General features: G+C 43.4%; 4 protein-coding genes across 6 annotated transcripts; 3 read left to right on the plus strand and 1 right to left on the minus strand.

Annotated features, from left to right (window-relative positions):
- Positions 1 to 1,013: 1,013 nt before the first annotated feature.
- Positions 1,014 to 5,477, plus strand: LOC127763403 (U-box domain-containing protein 11-like). The gene is made up of 4 exons (XM_052288090.1): positions 1,014 to 1,683; positions 3,517 to 3,633; positions 3,707 to 4,159; positions 4,270 to 5,477. Exons 1-4 carry the CDS (start codon positions 1,399 to 1,401, stop codon positions 5,326 to 5,328), a joined length of 1,914 nt encoding a protein of 637 aa, XP_052144050.1. The 5' UTR covers positions 1,014 to 1,398; the 3' UTR covers positions 5,329 to 5,477.
- A 1,840-nt stretch (positions 5,478 to 7,317) lies between these two features.
- On the plus strand, positions 7,318 to 9,765 carry LOC127761648 (uncharacterized protein At1g66480-like). The gene is made up of 2 exons (XM_052285974.1): positions 7,318 to 8,456; positions 9,518 to 9,765. Exons 1-2 carry the CDS (start codon positions 7,761 to 7,763, stop codon positions 9,560 to 9,562), a joined length of 741 nt encoding a protein of 246 aa, XP_052141934.1. The 5' UTR covers positions 7,318 to 7,760; the 3' UTR covers positions 9,563 to 9,765.
- A 1,997-nt stretch (positions 9,766 to 11,762) lies between these two features.
- On the plus strand, positions 11,763 to 13,926 carry LOC127764155 (uncharacterized). 3 transcript variants are annotated; one of them, XM_052288988.1, is made up of 6 exons: positions 11,763 to 11,934; positions 12,110 to 12,255; positions 12,393 to 12,480; positions 12,588 to 12,852; positions 12,935 to 12,998; positions 13,104 to 13,926. In XM_052288988.1, exons 1-6 carry the CDS (start codon positions 11,791 to 11,793, stop codon positions 13,285 to 13,287), a joined length of 891 nt encoding a protein of 296 aa, XP_052144948.1. In that variant the 5' UTR covers positions 11,763 to 11,790; the 3' UTR covers positions 13,288 to 13,926. The 3 variants fall into 3 exon arrangements, with proteins under 3 accessions (XP_052144948.1, XP_052144947.1, XP_052144949.1); XM_052288987.1 differs by having other exon boundaries at positions 12,390 to 12,480; positions 13,104 to 13,925; XM_052288989.1 differs by having other exon boundaries at positions 12,390 to 12,480; positions 12,938 to 12,998; positions 13,104 to 13,925.
- A 2,665-nt stretch (positions 13,927 to 16,591) lies between these two features.
- On the minus strand, positions 16,592 to 19,574 carry LOC127761042 (ADP-ribosylation factor-like protein 8c). Its single transcript, XM_052285249.1, has 6 exons — positions 19,314 to 19,574; positions 18,167 to 18,248; positions 18,046 to 18,078; positions 17,829 to 17,950; positions 17,015 to 17,176; positions 16,592 to 16,918 (listed from the first exon to the last, which is right to left on the minus strand). Exons 1-6 carry the CDS (start codon positions 19,349 to 19,351, stop codon positions 16,801 to 16,803), a joined length of 555 nt encoding a protein of 184 aa, XP_052141209.1. The 5' UTR covers positions 19,352 to 19,574; the 3' UTR covers positions 16,592 to 16,800.
- Between the last annotated feature and the right edge of the window lie 98 nt (positions 19,575 to 19,672).

The raw sequence follows: 19,672 nt of genomic DNA on the forward strand, positions 1-19,672 counted from the left end.
ATGAATCTATACACATATATGTCTAGATTTATTAAGATCTATATAAATATGAGCAATGCTAGAAAGTCTTATAATACGAAACAAAGGAAGTAGTAAGTTGTAGTTGATGTAGACTCTTATTTTGATCTAATATGTTATACTAATTTTGAAAATGACCACATGTTATAAACTGTCCGCGCAACGCATATTTTGTTGACTAATTTATTCTAATTGATTTTACTCATGAAACATTATGGTTTATTGGTGTACAGTAGCGATAACTAACTTAACAGAAATAACGGCATGCAATCGCTTATTACAGTCCCTATTGAAACACATGATTAAAAGACGGAGAAATATGAAAAACATATGATTTTAACAATAATAAAAGTAAGTACAAAACAAAAGATTGCAAAACCAAGAAGAAGAAAATATAGGAATGACTATTTGAATAGGTTGTGGAGAAAATGTAGGACTTAAATAAGAGAGAAAGACAAAAAGAATTTTTTAAGAGATGGAAGTTTTTCTAATTTTCTCGACATGCATTGACCCATTCTTAATAGTTTAATAAGATTTGGAAACCTCTTCAATTCTTTGTTTCATTCATATAGATATAGAACGCTATAAAATTTCTTCATAACTTTTTTTTCAATGAGGCCTATATATAGGTTTTGTGTCATGTATAATGCATGTAAAAAGCCGGGTGATATAATCATACAATTTTGGAGGATATATCACATTGACCTGACTTTAAGTGCTTAAACAAAGTTATGTATATGGAGTAGTAGTTTAGGTTCGATAGAAAAGGAAAAAAATGGAGAAAATCTATAACCATACAGTTTATGTTGGTCATAAAAAATGTTGTGTACACGGAACATCCCCAGCTGCGCCAGCGTGCCCGTCCACACCAGATCCACGGATCGGCTGTTCACCCCACCACCCCCGGCCCCCGGGCTCAAATCTGATAGGGAAGCTGGCAGTTCAGGCTCCAGCTAGATGGACACTGATTTCCCCGCATTTGTTTAACTCCGCCCTCTTCCTCGCCCGGGAATCACTCACGCGAACGGCAACCAGTGAAGTCGCGGACACCCCACGCCCAGCTCACCCCACCTCGATCCCCGCCGCGTCGTCCCCCCCTCCCCGCACGGCTGCAACCCACCTCGCCGAGCTGGAGCTGGAGCCCAGCGGCAGCAGGGGACCCTACCCTCCCCGCATTTCTTTACTCCTCCACCTGAGCTCCCTCGCACTACGCTGCGCTGCTGCCACTGCACTACATTACGACGGGACGTTGACATTGGCGATGGCACCTCCCCTCCTCCTCCTCCTCCTCCCCCTCCACGCGGCAGAGTCCTCCTGACCCACACGGCCGCGCCGCGCGCGCTGCGCCTGCTGAGGCGGGAGGGAGCGGGCCCGCCCGCGATGGCGGCGGAGGCCGCGGCGGAGATCGTGCGGGAGATCGCGGCGGTGGGCGCCGCCGATTTGGCTGCGGCCGCCGAGCCGCTGCGCGCGGACTGCCTCCGCCTCGCTCGGAAGGTCTCGCTGCTGTCGCACCTCGTCGCGGAGGTCGCTGAGGCGGGGGGCGGGGGTGGGGACGCGGACGCAGCGGATTCGTGGTTGGGGGATCTGGTCAGGGCGCTGCAGGCCGCCAGGAGGTTCGTCGAGCTCGGGCGCGCGCCGGCGCGACCGTCGAGGGCGTCGGATCAGGTGAGGGCGGAGACCATTTGGGTGCGTCCTACTGTCGGCGCAAGCTGCATTGCTCGGTAGTTGGTGCGATTCCCCCTTGCGTGATTTCGTCGAACACTTGGTGCGCATGCTTCGGGTGTCCTGTCCATGTGCTTCGCTTCTGTTGTTGACTGGCCTAGTACTGTGTAGCATTTAGGATTCACGCTACCTCAATGTCTCCTGCGCATGGTTTATATTGTTCGGTGGCTCGGTTGTGCTACACTGTTACTCCCCTCCATTCTAGTATATTTTGTGCCCTAGATGCAGAGGGCAGAGCTAATTAGGTTTGCCCATATCGACGTATTTACAAATCAAACTTGTTCTAAAGAATCACAACTTGCTTGCAACAAGAATAGCAAAGGTACCAAACATCTTAGCATTCCGCCTTGTTTCCTACCATGCCTGCTTGTTGCATTGACAGGCTGAAATGCCACTGGCATCTTTCGTGATCAGATGCCCATTTGAAATATTTTGGTTTTGATTGATCATCGCCTTTGTCATTTGAGTGCTCATTATAAGTCCACTCGTTGAAATATATTGCGTTGCTTAAATAATGCTGAATACATCATTTTGATATCGATATATACTACATAACAAGCTGATGCTGCAATGCATCAAGTTGTTTGTGATTGCCATCGGTATCATACTTATGATACTTAAAACAACATTGGTAAATCTGTCTGTTTGGTTGTGCTGTGTAAGAGATAACCGAGACAATTTTACTACTGGAAACCCCCTCTCTTATAGTTGGTTTTAGGTTTATTACGTACAGCGTGCTCGAGCTTTTCGTTGGGTTTTAGAGTTCGTTCAATACCAAGATGTAATTACTCATTTGTCCCTACTTCTTTTTTCTTGTTAAAAAGTCAGGAGGTTCTCTGGGTTAATCTTACTTCAGGGCTCAGGCTCAAACCTAGTCTTCTAAGCATTCTAGACAAGATTCTTTCCTTAGGGGATGGCAAATATTAGTTATGTTTTAGCTTTTGTTACCTGTCGAATTGTCCTCCACTCTAAGATAATGGCTTAGTTGCTGTTACATGGGCCACACTAATCATCTCTAAATGACGCAAAAGCAACTTCTGTTTCTTTATCTTTCTTATTTCTTAGAACTTAATTGTACTGTAGAGTGAAAATAGAGGTGAGTGAAAATGTACTGGCCATACCACAAGCAAATGCTGGTATGAGCAGATGTGGATGCGTGAGGTGAGAAACGGATAAAAGGAGCAGCTCAGCAAACAGCAATTGACAGTTGGGACACACGAGATGCTAGGGGGCAGTGATGGCCCTCCTGCATTTCAAATACTTGAGTAGAAATGATGAATATTTTGAGGAGGTGTGTGATAGGAACAAGGGCACATTATCATTGGTAACGGTTGATTGGGCTGGTATCGGAGATGACCGAAATGGTATATAACTGGAAAAATGTAATCATTGTGCGGTATACTGGTATTGAAGTGTACCCATGTTTTTTCAGTTGTTGAGTGGTATAAAATTTAGTTCATTATATTTCGATGTCACCAGACCAAATTTTCCCCATAACTTCTATTCCTGCATCCTGGCAATTTGGATGTGGTTTGTGGTGGCTTATTTCTTTTGATATATGTAGGCCAGTTGAATCTGTTCACATCTTCACCTTTTGCTTTTCGTGTTGCATCTTTCATGATTGTGCTCCTCAGTAAACTTGACCATCAAATGCATTTGCTTGAATTCTGTATGGGTTGACATTTGACTTGTGTCATGTCTTGTTCCATTTGCTTTTTAACCCGCATTTGTACGATAGTTAATTCTTATGCTTTCTTCATTATTCCCTTTGTTAAGGATGCCGTCTGCAACAATGTTGCTGTTCAGTTCAAGTTTGTGACTTGGCAGTTGCAAACAGTTCTAGCAAGACTTCCACAGAGCTGTTTTCAAATATCAGATGAAGTTCAAGAAGAGGTATAGCTAATCAGATTCTCTAAAATATGGTTCCCCAGTTAGTTCATTTTACTTAACCTTTATGGATCTGTAGGTTGATTTAGTGCGAGCTCAGCTTCGAAGAGAAATGGAGAAGAAAGGAGACATTGATGTAAATATTTTTTCAAAATTCCATGATATCTTAGCTCTTCATGTTAGTACTGTTGGATCGCAGTCTGAGCAATCACATGGCCAGCCAGACACACCACAGATGGAAAACTTATGCAACGGTCATCTGGAGTTGCAAAATATCATTATGCTAGTTTCAGAAATAAGTGGGGTGCCCAAGTCTGACGCAGAGAGAATAACTTCTCAGCTAATTGAAGGACTTGAAAACATGAGAGTTACAGATTCTAAAAAACCTGTCAGTGTTAGCCAATCAAGTGATGAAACAAAAGCATCTCCTGAGACACATAAGAAGTCTGATGCCGTGGCTATTCCTGAAGATTTTCGATGCCCAATATCTCTTGAGCTGATGAGAGATCCTGTCATTGTTTCCACAGGACAGGTAATGTTTCAAACCATCATTGTTTTTAATTTTCCTGCACAATATAACCTACGTTATACAGTCAAGGTATATTCTGTCATCCACTGACAATGTAGTCACAAATTTTGCAGACCTACGAGCGTGCCTTCATCCAAAGGTGGATAGACTGTGGAAACCGGACCTGTCCTAAAACTCAACTGAAGCTACAAAACATTACTCTGACCCCAAATTATGTTCTGCGAAGTTTGATATTGCAGTGGTGTGAGGAAAAAGGGATCGAACCACCTACCAGATCTAAGAACGATGGTGCATATCTTGAGGTTGGTGGGGAGAGAGTAGCTATTGAAACATTAGTTCGTAATCTCTCTAGTAGCTCATTAGATGAACGGAAATCGGCTGCTGCCGAAATAAGATCTTTGGCCAAGAAAAGCACTGACAATCGTATACTTCTAGCGGAATCTGGTGCAATCTCCGCTCTAGTGAAACTTTTGTCCTCCAAAGACCTGAAAACCCAAGAACATGCAGTTACAGCTCTTCTGAATCTCTCCATATATGATCAGAACAAGGAACTGATAGTAGTTGCGGGTGCCATTGTCCCAATCATACAGGTGTTGAGGAAGGGGGGCATGGAGGCAAGAGAAAATGCAGCTGCAGCTATTTTCAGCTTGTCACTTATTGATGATAACAAGATAACTATTGGAAGCACTCCAGGGGCAATTGAAGCATTAGTTGAGTTGCTGCAGAGTGGCAGTCCAAGGGGTAGAAAAGATGCAGCAACAGCACTGTTCAACTTATGCATATACCAAGCAAACAAGGTCCGTGCAGTTCGAGCAGGAATCCTCGCACCACTGATTCAGATGCTGCAGGATTCATCCAGAAATGGAGCTATTGACGAAGCACTAACAATCTTGTCAGTTCTTGTGAGCCACCATGAGTGTAAAATTGCCATAGCGAAGGCTCATGCTATACCCTTTTTGATAGACTTGTTGAGGTCAAGTCAGGCCCGTAACAAGGAGAATGCTGCAGCCATCTTGCTTGCCCTTTGCAAGAAGGATGCTGAGAACCTCGCTTGTATAGGGAGGTTGGGTGCTCAAATACCACTAACTGAGCTGTCCAAGACCGGCACAGACAGAGCCAAGCGCAAGGCAACCTCTCTCCTGGAGCATCTCAGTAAGTTGCAGGTGCTCTAATTCCACTGTCCATCGCATACCATTTTGCGTGTGTGCGTGTTCTACATGTACGTATACGTACGAAAAGCTGTAACCTCATCTCTTATAGAGTGTGAATTTGGTGGGCCGGTAATGGGTTATTTCAGTTACCGGCTTACCCTCAACCTCAAGTGTGCGTTCATTGATTGCTACATAAAAAAGGGTTGGTGTTACAGACTTGTGTATTGTTGCTCATGGGCATGAAGTTTCTTTGAAGATCAAAAATGCAAAATTATTACGGTCACCATCAAAGCATCTAATAATGACTTCTTTGTCTTCAAGATATCAGCTTGACATTTACTAAATACTTTCACCATTCCATGGCTGGGGTGCTCTTTTTGGAGATTTGGAGAGCTATATGGTGCTTTCATCTTTGTAACCTTCAGTCCTTCAGAGCTCCAATATACTCATCTCGACATGATTAACCAGGTGATCTGGTCTAAAACTATGAATAGCCACACGGTAATGATGGCTTTAAGCTTACTTATTTTTTGATTTCAGGATCGTCAAATCTTTGGGGGAAAGCATCATTACTTGTTAATAGTATCTTTAGTCACTAATTCAAGAATGAATCATGATGAAATGGACCGACGCCGTTTTCTGAGTGACATTTAATTTTCATCGATGTTGTCACACGGCAGGAAATACTTCTCGTAATTATTATATTTTAAAACAAAGAGACTGCTCTCTCTGCCAAAAAAAAAAAAAAAGCCAACCTACTACTTAGATGGGACACCACCTCTAATACAACAAATCTAGATGTCCAGATTCGTTGTCTTAGGTGATATCTCATCCCCATCTAGATTGGTTTTTTTTTGACGGAGTGAGTATTTCAGTTCTCACAGTTTACATGATTACATGAGGACATATTTTGACGGCAAATACGGCCCTTGATATACCACGCAAAGAAAGAGATGAAAAAAATATATAGCTACTCCCCCATCCCAAAATATAAGAATCTAGAATTGGATGTGATATTTTCTAGTACTACGAATGTATCCGGAAGAGAAGTCGATGATGAATTAAACACATTATGTTAAAAAGATTCCAAGAAAAATCTGAATCACTAGTGGAACAAAAGTACGTTCCAACTTCGAAACAAAAGACAGTGGACAAATAGAGAAGCAATTTGATAGTGGAAAATCTCAGGATTGCTTCGGTACCGACACAAGAAGGCTTTTTAGGAGCACCAAAGAAGGTAGATAATTGACCTGCTAAGCTGGTCTTATCCAAGATCACCGTACCGTTCTTCTTTATTGATGAGAAAGAAAGGTTCATCAATCATCATCATATGTACCAATTGGCCACTATCATATCTTGTCAGGTGACACATGAAACTATTCCTCTCAATACTACTACAACGGGAGTACTAACGAAAATGCACAGCCATAATCTTAACGATATCGAAACTAAACGGCTACTTGAAAGAAGCATTTTACAAATTTTGTAAGGTGACGCTGACACATGAAACCAATGACTGGCTGAGTTATAGGTGGTGTTTGTTTTTACTGAAGAAAGAGAAACAAATAGCATATAATTAATTAAATTTTAATTATTATGAACTTGAGAAATGAATATTTTAAAGCAACTTATTATATATAGAAATAGAAGGTTTAAAAAACGTGTTAACCAAACAATGTGTATGTATCTTCTTCGCAGCGAAACAAGTCGTCTTGAATTCCCTGATAGCCTTTATCCTGAAGACCAACAACCTGAGATCTACCAACTAGAAGGGCAGCTGAACGCTAACATTAACGCAACGATCTAAAGCAAAAACATGTTACGTGACCTGAGGCCCTCTTTACAGTTCATACTCAGGCAGTGGCCCCCCAGCACGATCTTCTGAAAATCCCTGGAAAAAGTTACAATCTTGTAACCACATTGCTTGGCCATTCTGCCTGACCAGAGCCAATATTCCCCTGCTATAGATTCCTCCTTCCTCCCTGTTTCACATGCTCACTTCTACTACTACTTAGCACTTCACTTTGTCACCGAGCCTCCCATACCATCGTGGCATTGTGAGCGTTGAAATGGGAGAAATTTGTCTCCGGTAAAAACTGCAATTTGCACCGAGTAATAGTATTTGTGTGTTTTTTCCGAGGTTTCTTGTGCTAATTGGTGACTTTTTACCCGTAATCACGCGGGCAAAAGCGCAGACACACGAGAGAGAAGCCACCACCACCTCGGCATCTCCTCGTCCTCGAGCCCAATACTATACTACTCCTTTGACTCCTCCGCTTTAAAATTTCCCTCTCCTCCCCCTCGCACATGACACCGCAGCTAAGCTCGCAGCAGCAGCAGCAGCAGCAGCTCACGACAAAGCTCTCACGAACACGCAGCCGCATCCGCATCCGCACCACCACCGAGAGACCAAGAAGGGAGGAGGAGGAGGAGGGGGAGGAGAGACGGGAGCAATGGGGAACAGCATTGGGGGCAAGAGGAAGGGAGCCAAGGTGATGCAGCTGGACGGGACGTCGTTCCGGGTGAAGCCGCCGGCGGTGGCGGCGGACGTGCTGCGCGACCACCCGGGGTTCCAGCTGCTGGAGTCGGAGGAGGTGAAGCTCCTCGGCGCGCGGGCGCGGCCGCTCGCGCCCGACGCGCCGCTCCGACGCGGGAGGCTCTACTTCCTCGTCGCGCTCCCGCGACGCCCCGCCGCGGGGCCGCCGCGACGCGCCTGGTCGGGGAACCTCCGCGTCGGCGCCCGGGAGCGCCTCGAGTCGCTCATGCTCGCCCGCCGCTCCACCTCCGACCTCTCCTCCTTCCCCGCCGCCCAGGCATCCGCCTCCGCCCCGACCTCCCCGCTCCCCGGCGGCGCCTGCTCCGGCGCCGCCACCCCCGTGCGTCTCAAGATGCGGCTCCCGAGGGCGCAGGTGGAGAAGCTGATGGGGGAGAGCAAGGACGCGTCCGAGGCGGCCGCCAAGATCATGGAGCTCTGCGCCGCCGCGGGCGCCAAGAGCGCCAGCGTGACCCCGGAGAGGCCGCCCGGGATCTTGCGGAGCCCGCGGTTCGCGGCGACGCCGGAGTGGGGAGCCGGGTTCATGGTGCCACCGCCGGCGCCCGGAGCGGCCAAGACGCCGCAGAGGTGGCCGACGCTGCCTCGCACCAAGGAGGTGACGAATTACTGCGTCCTTCTCTCCATTTGCACTACATAATTTACATCTACTCATCAATTACTGTTTCTTCCCATGTGCACACTGAGATTTCCACATTTTGCGAAACCAATAGGATTTGTGATTCCATCACCAACTTGTTAGGTGCAATGCTCTACACTACAGTCTACGCATTTTAAAAATCACAAATAACCGAACAAGGTGACAAATTTCTTGCTAAACCACGTTAGCAAGTTAGCTTGTACAAGCAATGCGGAATTCAAACTGCAAAACAAAAAATAATTGTACAATTCTTGACTTTGGCTTCACTTTGCTCACGCATTTTCTATAGCACAAAGCTACAAATGGCCACTAGCATACCAATCGACAAGGTTACATGGCATCATGTTAGATGCCGCGTCATTAGCAGCAGGAGGAAACAAGCCGAGAGGCAGTTTTCTTGTCGTTGCAGAGAACCAGAAGCTTGTTTCAGTGGAGCACTAACAGTTTGATTCTGCAGAAAAAGTGGGGAGCCAAACCGAGGTTCTCCGCTCATTGCGGGAAACAACCAACACAAGTGCGCTAGACACACAGATCGGTGGAATGTTTCCTCGCCTTCTCGTCTTTCACATTTGAGAGAAATATTTTTCTGACCGAACTTGAGAGAAATTAGGGTGATCATAGAAGTGGAGTTTTCTTGCAAGTTTGTGCTCTGAGATATCTGGAACTTAGTTGGCAGCATGTGGAATTTTCCTCGTTAAAGATCCTAAATAACCTTAGCGATTCACACGAGCACAAATTATTTGGTTTTGCATGTGTGATGAAGTTGCTAAACCTATAGTATTCATTAGAAAAACAATGCTGTCAATAATGCTTGTAGGAATAGTGAGATAGTGCTGACTGATTTACAATAACATTATTTTTCCACTGGTCATCAAACACAATTTTCTACTCTACCTTTTGTTGATAGTACATGCTTTATTATCCACAGATCAAGATGTTCTCTTTTTTAGGAGATCTGTATTTATTTTCGTTGTTCACATTTTCTGATCACTTATTTGGTATCCATTTTGATATTTCAGAAAAAAGCAAGGTTCGTGGCACTGCCGGATGAGCTGATAGCGTGATTTGTATTTCTGAAACTGAAATGGGTTAACATTGTACTGTCACAAAGCATGTTTGGTGACTGTCAAGCAGACCAGAAGATATGAAATTATAAACCTATCTTCTGTGTTCTGTCTGAGCTATGCTCTTCTGAGTAACCAAAAACTATAGTTTGAAGATGAGAAGCCGCCGATGGGCTTCCAATTCATCTTGGTTTGACATCTAATTAGCGTGTTTTTGGCTTCTCTACTCTATGTGTGTTTTTTTAATTAGCTTCAGTTTGGTGGCTTATTATTATTAGCCCACCACCACGTTGTGCTTTGTGCAATCCAATTGCAGTGGTCTGGTCAACTCCTGTTGCTGCTAGGCAGCTTCAGCTAGAGGAGGCGCACATGAACATCTACGTATATAGATTATAGAGTACTAATTTGTGCATGAATTAGAGATGCAGATCTGCAATTTCCAATTCACCGCATCATCTCATTCGATTCAATCATTTACTTGTGATTATAGAAGGGGGGATTATTAGTGCATAATTGATCAGTGAGTTGAACTGCCGACGATTATCGCGACTGCATTCCTCAGCACATGCAAGTACATTTACAAAATCATACATCCTTGAATTATGACCTTTTTTTAAATCTCAACTAATCTAGATTCGGATAAGGATATTGGCATTTCTACAAATTAATCATCAGCAACCTTCAAATTAATAATATAACAGTGTGCGAAAGTCGCCAGAAGAACATGCGTGTACTACTGGGATATATTCTTTTTTCCGACCTCAAGCATTGTAGATTGGTAGGTCTCTTCTTTTATTTTAGCTAAGCAACGAAAAATAGCTTTAAGGTAGAAAAAGGCAAGGGTGAGAAATATAAAACCACACAAATATCCCCAAATCAATTCTAAAACCAACTTTTAAAATTCAAATTTGTCTGCCTTCTAGTATTGTTCGTAACACTCTGAATTGGTTGCCTTCTAGTCTTCTGCTTTCTTAAGTCCCAATAAGAAAGGGGGCAATTTCGTTTCTACCCCTATTTTGATATCTAATATTGATTTTACCCCTACTTTTTAGGGTTTTCGTTTTTACCCTCACTTTTTTTGAACTGAATGTTTGTTTTGCCCCTACTTTAGATGGTGAAGTTAACGGTGTTAAGTAATTGATAAAATGACATTTATACCCTCTCATGTATGTACATTAATTATGTTTTGTCCCCATTTTATACATGTAGCTTTGGAACTTTATTTTTGGGAGTATATTTAAAATTAGATAACGCACATTGACTAATATAACAATTTAGACAAATTTTGAATTTGATGGAATTTTAACAAAATTTCAACATTTTGATTGAACTTAAACAAATTTTTTACAACATTTTGTAAAATGTAATTATCTGTTCCCTTTAGATATTAGTCAATGTGCTTCATTTAATTTTAAATATACTCACAAAAATAAAGTTCTAAAGCTACATGCATAAAATAGGGACAAAAACACAATTAATGAACATACATGAGAGGGTATAAATGTTATTTTGTCAACTAATTAACACTGTTAACTTCACCATTCAAAGTAGAGGCAAAACAAGCTTTCAGTTTAAAAGGTGAGGGTAAAAACAAAAACCCTAAAAAGTAGGGGTAAAATCAATATTAGACATTAAAGTAGAAATGAGATTGTCCCAATAAGAAAGGTACTAATAATAGTATATCTGTTTATATGCAGTAGTAGAACAAACCGGGCCTAAAAGGGACACTCGGCTTAAATTCTTCAGGACAAGCCCAAAAGTAACCCAAACAGTTGATGGGCCTCGCCCCTACTCCAGGCTCACTGAAGCCACGTTCCTTTTCCATCTCGTGCAATAGGCCTCACCGAGAAACCCACGCGTGTCGATTCGTTCGAGCGGCGCCACGGTGTTCGTCGCGCAGCGCATGCTCCACCTGATCAGCTGATGATGTCGTGCACTCGTGCTAGACACCGTCTCCGCTTCGATCCCCCAATTTTGGGGCTCGCGCGACAGCTGCGCTGCGTTCACGCCCGGGCCGCAGAAAATTCACCGGCCTTACCGTGCGCAGGCGCGTCACGATCGGTGTTCCTCTGCCTTCCCCGCCTCGTGTGGTTTCCCGTCCCCGTCGGTGCGCGAGGCTCGCGGCGCGCGGGGTGGGGGCGTCTCTTCACTTATATAATTAGGCGCGCGCGGCAGCGGCGAGCGCAAGCACACCCCCCGCGCGCGCGCGCGTTTCGTTCGAACGATCGATGCGCCCCGGAGCACACGGCACGCACCCGCGCCGCGAGAGAAGAGGAGGAAACCAAGCGATGCCGTCGGCCCGTGACACTAACATGGACTTGATGGAAGTCCTCTCGCCGCCGGCCGCCGCACGGGATCATCAGAAGAGCCAGGTTCGTGTCCAGAGGAGCCTCTCAAGCTCTTCTGGGGTGTTTCAGGGATCTCTCACGTTTCTCTTTGTGGAAAAAAAAACTAGGCAAAAAAAGGGTTTGCCTAATGTAGTAAAGCAGGGGGAGTTTGAAAGGGATCTCTCTCACGTTGGGTAAGCTTGCCACCCGACCCCCCCAGGTGCACGCCGCCGCGCGTGCGCTACCGGACCAAAGCGCCAGCGTTGTCGTGGACGGACGCATGCCGCCGCCGGCCGCCGTCGCAAGCCTGACGTTACAAGTTCCCGGAGGAGCTCACGATGTCACTTCTCTGGCTACTAGTCCAAGGTATCCGTTACATGGCCACTTCTTGGTTGGCCAAGAATGATTCTTATGTTTTCTCTCTGAAACAAAAACAAGAACGAATTTCGTCTGCTACTCTGCTAGCTTTTGACGGATGGGATGCATCTGATGATCTGAAGCAGGACCATGGCCGTGCCTGGAACGACTGAACAGCTGACGATTTTCTACTCCGGGTCTATGGTGAAGTTCGACAACGTCCCAAGGGAGAAGGTGTGCCTTGCTTTAATCCCTCCTCTCTCTTCTTGATCTCCCAATCAAACTTTGATTATGACTTGGCCATACAACACTGGGGACGTGGAGATTCGCTATGCGTGCAGGCTGAGGAGGTTATGTTCTTCGCTGCAAAGAAGTCTCCAGACGCAGGACACCAGCATGTTCCCCAGCAGCAGCAGCCTGCATATCCAAACAAAAAGAAGAGGATATTCTGTTATCAGGCTCCTGAGAGAGATGCTGATGGTTTGTTCATCCACGAGAACAAAGCCGATGCTTGTTCACAGCGACAGCATCGGAGCCCAGAGGACGGGTACGCCACCATCAAGGAGACGAATCCATGCTCGCGGCAAATCCAGATCGTGCCAAGAGGTTATTTTCCATCCTGATTGAGTTGATAACCGTCTCGAAAATGATGTAATTTATGTCGTGATGTACTGATGTTCTCCTGCAGCAGATGTCTCATTGCTGGTGAAGAATGCGTCTCTTGTTAGCTTCCTGGAGAGCCGCAAGCAGAGGTGGGCAAAAAACTTGCACCAATTTATGCCATTTCAATCTGTTTAACTGTTCATATTTATTTATTTATCATAAATTTTGGTTCTTTCATTTGTTTCTGACTTCAGGTTGGCGAGTGCAGCTTACACTCGCCGTGAGAAATCTCCTGATGAAAAGGACATTTTTCCTACGGCTTTCCCACGAAATAAAACCCCACTCGGCAACACGGAACGGCATAGTGCTTTCACGAACCTGAAGAATATTAACGGAAATCATGACGAGGAGGCACTAGATACCGAGTTGAAGATCTAGCCGCGAAGTTTTGGATTCAGTTTGCGGCACGGGAACCTCTTGCTAATCAAGCACAAGTTTTGGACTCAGTAGGTGGAGTGATGAACTAAGTAGAAACCTAGTGGTGCATTTGGTAGCAAGAGCTTTTTTTTTTCTTATTTTAATTCTGAATTTCTGATGAGGTTTTTTAAGTGCAGTAGTGATGTTCACTCGCAGTTTCATATGAAACCGAGGCATCGTCACCCTTTTCTTCTTCTCATTGACGGGAGAAAAGGTTTTCGGATTCGTTCGGATTGTTGCCTCTGATTACATTGATCAGATTGCACGGTCCTTTTTGTAACTGAGGATAGCTGAAATAAAATACTATTTTGTTTAACTTTCCTGTGTAAACAATCATTTTGGTGCAGGGATACAATATTGAGGGCCACTATGAAATATTTCCTGTGGATGTAAGAATTGAAGAGTTGGGAAGTGGGCACCTTATGTTGAGTTGTGATCCAAATTCATTTGCACTTAATAAAAGCCAGCTTCTGCCATAGTGAAGCGGAGGCCTGTCGCCGGGAGGCTTAGGCCGGAGCTAAGCGGAGGAGCCCCCGCGGTACAGATCGTCATCTCTTTTAGGTTCCACCGTATATATATACCTCTTGTAAATCGCCGTGCGGTGGTGTAACCTCACCCCCGAAATAGTGAAGATATTTTGTTGGCTGGCGCCCGTTGTTTTTTCTCTCCTGCTTTGGGAGGGTTTTCCACATCAAATATTATGGGCCGGTTTGGTTTGAGGCCTAAATTAGGCTTACCAATATTTGACAATTTCAATAGTGTTTAGTACCTATTTGGTTTGAAACCAAATTTTAGCATGCCTAAAAAAATAGGTCATTTCAATAGTGAACTTAGGCTATTTTGGCTTTAATCCAAACATAACTTTGCCTTACAAAAATTAGTCATGCCAAAACTTGCCAAAATTTAGCATTGACAAAATTTGGTAAGGCCTATTTAGGCCACAAACCAAACCAACCCTATGTCTTCTGTGATTGATCTATTATTTTTTATCGTTTGTTTGCCTATCGTTTCCTAACACCTTGTTGGGAGAGAGCTTCTCGAAGCTACAGCTACTTCTATAATTTCAGCTACCAAACAATTTAGACTCACTTGGATTTGAAGACTCGGTAGCTACAATCTATAAAATGAAACAGTAGCAGCATAACTTTTCTAAATTATCATCAGTTGTTTCTTAGGATCTCCAGCTCCTAAAACGGAACCTTCATATGGTTGCAAGGATTGGGCCGATCGCTGTATTTTTTTTTAATGGAATTCGATCCCATCATTGTAATTTAACCAAGTTTTGAGGTTCAATGATGATATTTACTCATGAAACCTTTTTACATTTCTCGCCAAAGAAAACAGCTTCTTTCCAACAGTTGCATTATGATTTAAAACCTGGTGGTTTTGTTGGTAAGTGACCAAAAAAGAGTACATAGGCTAGAAGAACATTTGTTTTTACTTAGGAGAGTAGGGATTCGAACCTATGTTCATCCTGGCTGACTGGCTGTGCAATATCTGCTTAATGATAATATTTTCCATGATGCCATCTTTTTTTTTCATCAACGGGTCTGTCTTTTATTTTTCCTTCCAAAAAGGGAACGTAATATGCTACTATGCAAGCATTTCTGACTATGATACCATGTGTTACACCGTTCGACTATCTGATAACAACGAGCTTATTCAAGAGCTTAGGGTAGAGGACGCCAAAATATTTGATGGTTGTAGCCCTTCTGTGAACAAAGGAGGACACTCGAGACAGTAGCCCATTCGACGATTGGAAGATTCATGATGGAAGATGTCAAGGCCTTCGATAGCTGGAGATCATCATACCGAATATCGGAGTGTAATCGAAGACCATTGGCTCCTGTGATCATCTTTTTTATCTCGACTCATGATTACAAAAGTAACTAGGGGTGAAAACGGAGCGGATTCGGACGGATAGTGGTCATACCATATCCTAAACCATATTTTTTGAGCGGATTCGGAACGGGTGCGGATAGTGTACGGATGCGGATGCAAATGCGGAGCGGATTGTTTCGGATGTCGGAAATGGTGCGGAATTGGTTCGGAAACGGATTAAATTTATCGGATGTTATGTGTATATGCAATCAACACAACATCGAGTTAGCAATCCAAGGAACAATAATATGATAATCAATAAATGATCCATCGTAATACCTCCGTTCCATAAAAATTGAATTTCTATCTTTGATCATTTGTCCCATAAAAATTGTATTTCTATTAATGTGGGCCCAGTAAACTGATTACATTTCCTTGTAATCTTCTTTCCTTCCATCCTATCTCTAACTCATTGTCTTGGCATTCCTTTTAATCAAGTTTATATATGAAATGTGTGCATGTATTGTGTTCATTAAATAGAGTTATTGTAGTCATTTGTCTATCCTCCTAATATGTCCTTAATTCCCTAGAAATTCAATTTTTATGGGACGGAGGGAGTATATCCTCCTAATATGTCCTTAATTCCCTAGAAATTCAATTTTTATGAGACGGAGGGAGTATATGATTAAGTGCTAAACAACATGAATACATGTTGTCCATAATATAAAAAATATAGCTACGTGAGTGTGACATGAGACGATAAAAGCCTTAGATACTAAAAAAATTTTTGTTAATTAATGAATTAGGGTATTGAATGTACCAATTTATATTATATGCAATAGATAGAGTGGTTATATATGTCGATAATTTTGGATTATCTAGCAAACGGCTTATCGGATAATCCGACAAAAATGTCAAATAATCCGCATCCGCTGGATTTAAGAGATACCATATCCGCATCCGCATCCACCTCATAATATCCGCATCCACATCCGTATCCACCGGATTTCTAAAAGCCCATACCATATCCTCGTTTCGGACAGATTCAGAGCGGATCGGATATTATCCGATCCGTTTTCACCGCTAAAAGTAACCACTTTATTTGAGACTCCATATGGCTATGTAACTTTCTTTTTTATTTTGCCCTACCGCCCCAATGAGCATATGTAAACACAGCATTTTATTGAAAAATATTGAAAAAAACAATCCTTCTTGGTTCTATTAGGTATTGGATTTGACTGCGCTGTAGAAAATACGATGTTACCTGCTATAAAACTGATGGTCTGATGCTTCAGGTTACTTCAAAAGGATTTCATTATGCATTTCCTTTTGTTGGAATTGCCAGTTTAAAAACAGCACTTCGCTCGGGAGATGTATTTTTACTTTTCTAAGCACCTGGCCATATATAGCGATTAGAAATGATTAAAAACAACGATACAGCACGTCCATAATAAAGAATAATAAAATATTCAAGGAATTTACATGAAATACAGGATTTGATGCTCAAGTATTTGACACCATACTGTAGGACAGTGACACCAACGAGAAACCATAGATTACAAGGTAGTCACTTTTTAACTTTTGGACCATAAAACTGGAGATTAACAAACTGAATTCATATCAGCACGCATCAAGTGATAGACATACACAACCCTACTTTGCTGTTCTGGAGTGCTTGATAAGCCAATCAATGACAACATCTATGTTTACAGAGTCCTTGCAAGAGATCATGTAGCAGCAAACTTCCCGGTCCTTTATCAATTCCAGGCCTCTGAAATACATGAGAAAGACCACTTCAGTTGAAACATCATTCAGTAATTAGCCACTCAAGGATGACAAGCTCACACAGAAAAGGTAGTAAACTCACAGTTGATCAACCAACGCTTGCTTTGAAACAGCTTCTGACTTGTCAATTTTGTTGCCAAGGACTAGTAAAGGAATCCCAGCTAAAGATTGTTTTGTCAGCAGGTCATGCAATTCACTTTTAGCTATCGGAATGCTATCCCGGTCAGCAGCATCCACCACATATCTGCAATTGAATGTCAGTTAATTATTCTTAACAATTCCACCATTAGGTAGTTAGGCTGGATAGAACACAGAAGCAAGAAACAAGCATCATGCAGCTAGTATAGTCAATTGGCCATGCATCAATACATATAACTCACCAAACACAGAAATAAATAGTAACAAGGTTATTGTGTTTGAAACGTCTACCTATTCGGAACAGTCATTTTATTGTTCTTGGTAGGTACCAAGAAGTATGAAATATAAGGAGAAACTAATTCCATGCCATCAAAGATCACACGTTCAATTTTATACCAACAAAAATCTTAAGATACACTCTAATACCACCAAAATAGAACTCCATTCAATTTCTTTTTTTTTTTTTGGGTAAAACTCAATTTATTTTTTTACCACTTCAATACCACCAATATAGAACCTTTCTTCATTTTTTTCCCGATTTTGGGTGAGATGAAGAGATGTGTGGTACCAAAATCGCAAATATAAAGCCATTGAGCCAGTATTATACATACACAGGTATATCCTAGGCTCCGAGCTACATGCATACCATTTACTACCACTGTTGTCATAAAGGTTATGTATTGTGTCTTCCCCCAATTTAATCATCCTGAGAATTAAATACAGTGCATAACAGATAGCTTAAGTGTGCAGGAAATTACAGGATTGCAGAAACTCCACGGCAATAGCGCTCCCACATGGTCCGGAATCTCCGTTGCCCTCCAAGATCCCAAAGTTTAATCGTAACATTCCCCTTTGTGACTTTTCGCATATTAAATCCTACCTGGTTTCAGAATATGGACAAGTATAAGTCAGGTCAATTAGATAGCAATACTACCTCTACAAATTAAGACTTAAGAAGCAGTGATATGTACATACAGTTGGAATCATGTCTTCGCTGTAGCCACCTGTCTGAGAAGCATGCCAGCAACGAATTAAAACCACCAGGCATAACATTAAAATGGTAAGATAAATAAAGATTCCGTTAGATGATACATACAGCAACAGCATTAACTAGTGATGTTTTCCCAGCATTCTGCAGGCCAACCAGGGAGAGCTCCATCTCCTGCTTGAAAAACAAGCTGGTGGAGGACATAATTGTCATGAGTAAACCTTTCACTAGACATGTTTATAAGGAAACATGTTGCATAGTACTTAATATTGGCGTATGTTCTAATATTTTACTAGGAAGTTAAGTTGGTATTATGGCAGCACCTAGTAGTTTTCCTCTGTAATTTGAAAGGCAGGAGAACAGTTGTGAGGTCAATTGGAGGAGAAAAGGTTGAAAGGTAAGAAAAATAACACAGATTTGGATGCAAATGCAATAAGGGGGAACATGTTTCACTTAGGTTAACTCCATTAGATCCACTAAGTGCTTCGTGCCAGCCAGGATCTATGTCTAGGTCTCCTCCTTTATCATAGCTGCCAGGTGTGTCCGAGTTCACATGGGGCATACGTATCTATGTGGCAAAATTCAATGGGAAGCTAAAGTGAAGCAGCTTAGGTGGATTGCTGAAAGCTAATTTACCGAAAAGAGTTCAACAAACCCCTTCGAGAGCAGCAGAAAAGATTATATAGGAAATTAGAACAAAATATTAACAAAAGATCCCAATTCACCCTAAATTACTCAATGTTACTGGACATGGTAAAACTGTTGGGAGTCCTGGATAACAGCAAAAATACAAAGTTAAAAAGATAGATTTTCAACAAACCTAAATTTCTCTCAGACATTTGTTCACGTGTAAAGGAAGCTAGGTCAGGGTAAGGATGCAAAAGAATTACAGAGTTTCCTGGAAGAACCATCCTTAAAGAGAGTAGAAGATTTGGTTCCACGGGCTATACTAATGTAATCCCAAGCTTCATAGATACTAACCACATTCAAATCTACCGACCTAACAACGATCCGATTTTGACAAGCTTTACCAATCCTGGATCTAACCGCACATGCCACACAAACCACTCCACTCCACAGCCCCGCCCCATCATCCCGCCGCCGCACAGGGGAGCCCGATCCAAACCAATCCCTACCAAACCCTACCTCCCGCTCAACCCGAAACACATGGACGATCTCGTCCCCACAGAAGGGACTGAACTGAGATGCACGAAGCGGAAAAAAGAAGAAGGGAGAGAGCGAGGCGGGGGGAGACCTTCGGAGCCAGTTGAGGAGCGAGTCCCAGAGCCCCATGCCGTTCGCCGCCGTCGGGGTGGTGGTGGTGGTGACCGTCGCCGCCCGCCGCGCCCGGATCTCTCTCGTCGAGGGAATCCGCGATTTGGGGGGAAGAGGAGGGAGAGAGAAGAGGAGGACGGGCGGAAGAAGGAAGGAATTGAGAATGATATGGAGGACGACGAGACGAAGACGATAGGCCGAGCCGATGCTGAGCTGCGCGACGCGACGCAGCCGCAGGTGGGCAGAGGGGGAGACAAGACAACGGCACGACGGCACGGCACGAGTCGCCCCCGCGTCACGGGCGAAACGGATCGCGTCCGCGACTCCTCCGAGTAATCC

This window comes from Oryza glaberrima, chromosome 2 (assembly GCF_000147395.1).
Source record: "Oryza glaberrima chromosome 2, OglaRS2, whole genome shotgun sequence".
Classification (NCBI taxonomy): domain Eukaryota; kingdom Viridiplantae; phylum Streptophyta; class Magnoliopsida; order Poales; family Poaceae; genus Oryza; species Oryza glaberrima.

Bases quoted from the DNA above. Each gene is read 5' to 3' on its own strand.
- LOC127764155 (XM_052288987.1), top strand. From the start codon at position 11,791: ATGCGCCCCGGAGCACACGGCACGCACCCGCGCCGCGAGAGAAGAGGA. The intron at 12,256-12,389 runs GTATCCGTTACA...GATGATCTGAAG, and splicing joins TCTCTGGCTACTAGTCCAAG to CAGGACCATGGCCGTGCCTG. The intron at 12,999-13,103 runs GTGGGCAAAAAA...TTCTGACTTCAG, and splicing joins CTGGAGAGCCGCAAGCAGAG to GTTGGCGAGTGCAGCTTACA.
- LOC127763403 (XM_052288090.1), top strand. From the start codon at position 1,399: ATGGCGGCGGAGGCCGCGGCGGAGATCGTGCGGGAGATCGCGGCGGTG. The intron at 1,684-3,516 runs GTGAGGGCGGAG...CCCTTTGTTAAG, and splicing joins CGTCGAGGGCGTCGGATCAG to GATGCCGTCTGCAACAATGT. The intron at 4,160-4,269 runs GTAATGTTTCAA...CAAATTTTGCAG, and splicing joins TCATTGTTTCCACAGGACAG to ACCTACGAGCGTGCCTTCAT.
- LOC127761648 (XM_052285974.1), top strand. From the start codon at position 7,761: ATGGGGAACAGCATTGGGGGCAAGAGGAAGGGAGCCAAGGTGATGCAG. The intron at 8,457-9,517 runs GTGACGAATTAC...TTGATATTTCAG, and splicing joins CGCTGCCTCGCACCAAGGAG to AAAAAAGCAAGGTTCGTGGC.
- LOC127761042 (XM_052285249.1), bottom strand. From the start codon at position 19,351: ATGGGGCTCTGGGACTCGCTCCTCAACTGGCTCCGAAG. The intron at 18,249-19,313 runs GTCTCCCCCCGC...GTCCTCCACCAG, and splicing joins CTCCTCAACTGGCTCCGAAG to CTTGTTTTTCAAGCAGGAGA. The intron at 17,177-17,828 runs GTAATTTCCTGC...ATTCAATTGCAG, and splicing joins CGTGGAGTTTCTGCAATCCT to ATATGTGGTGGATGCTGCTG.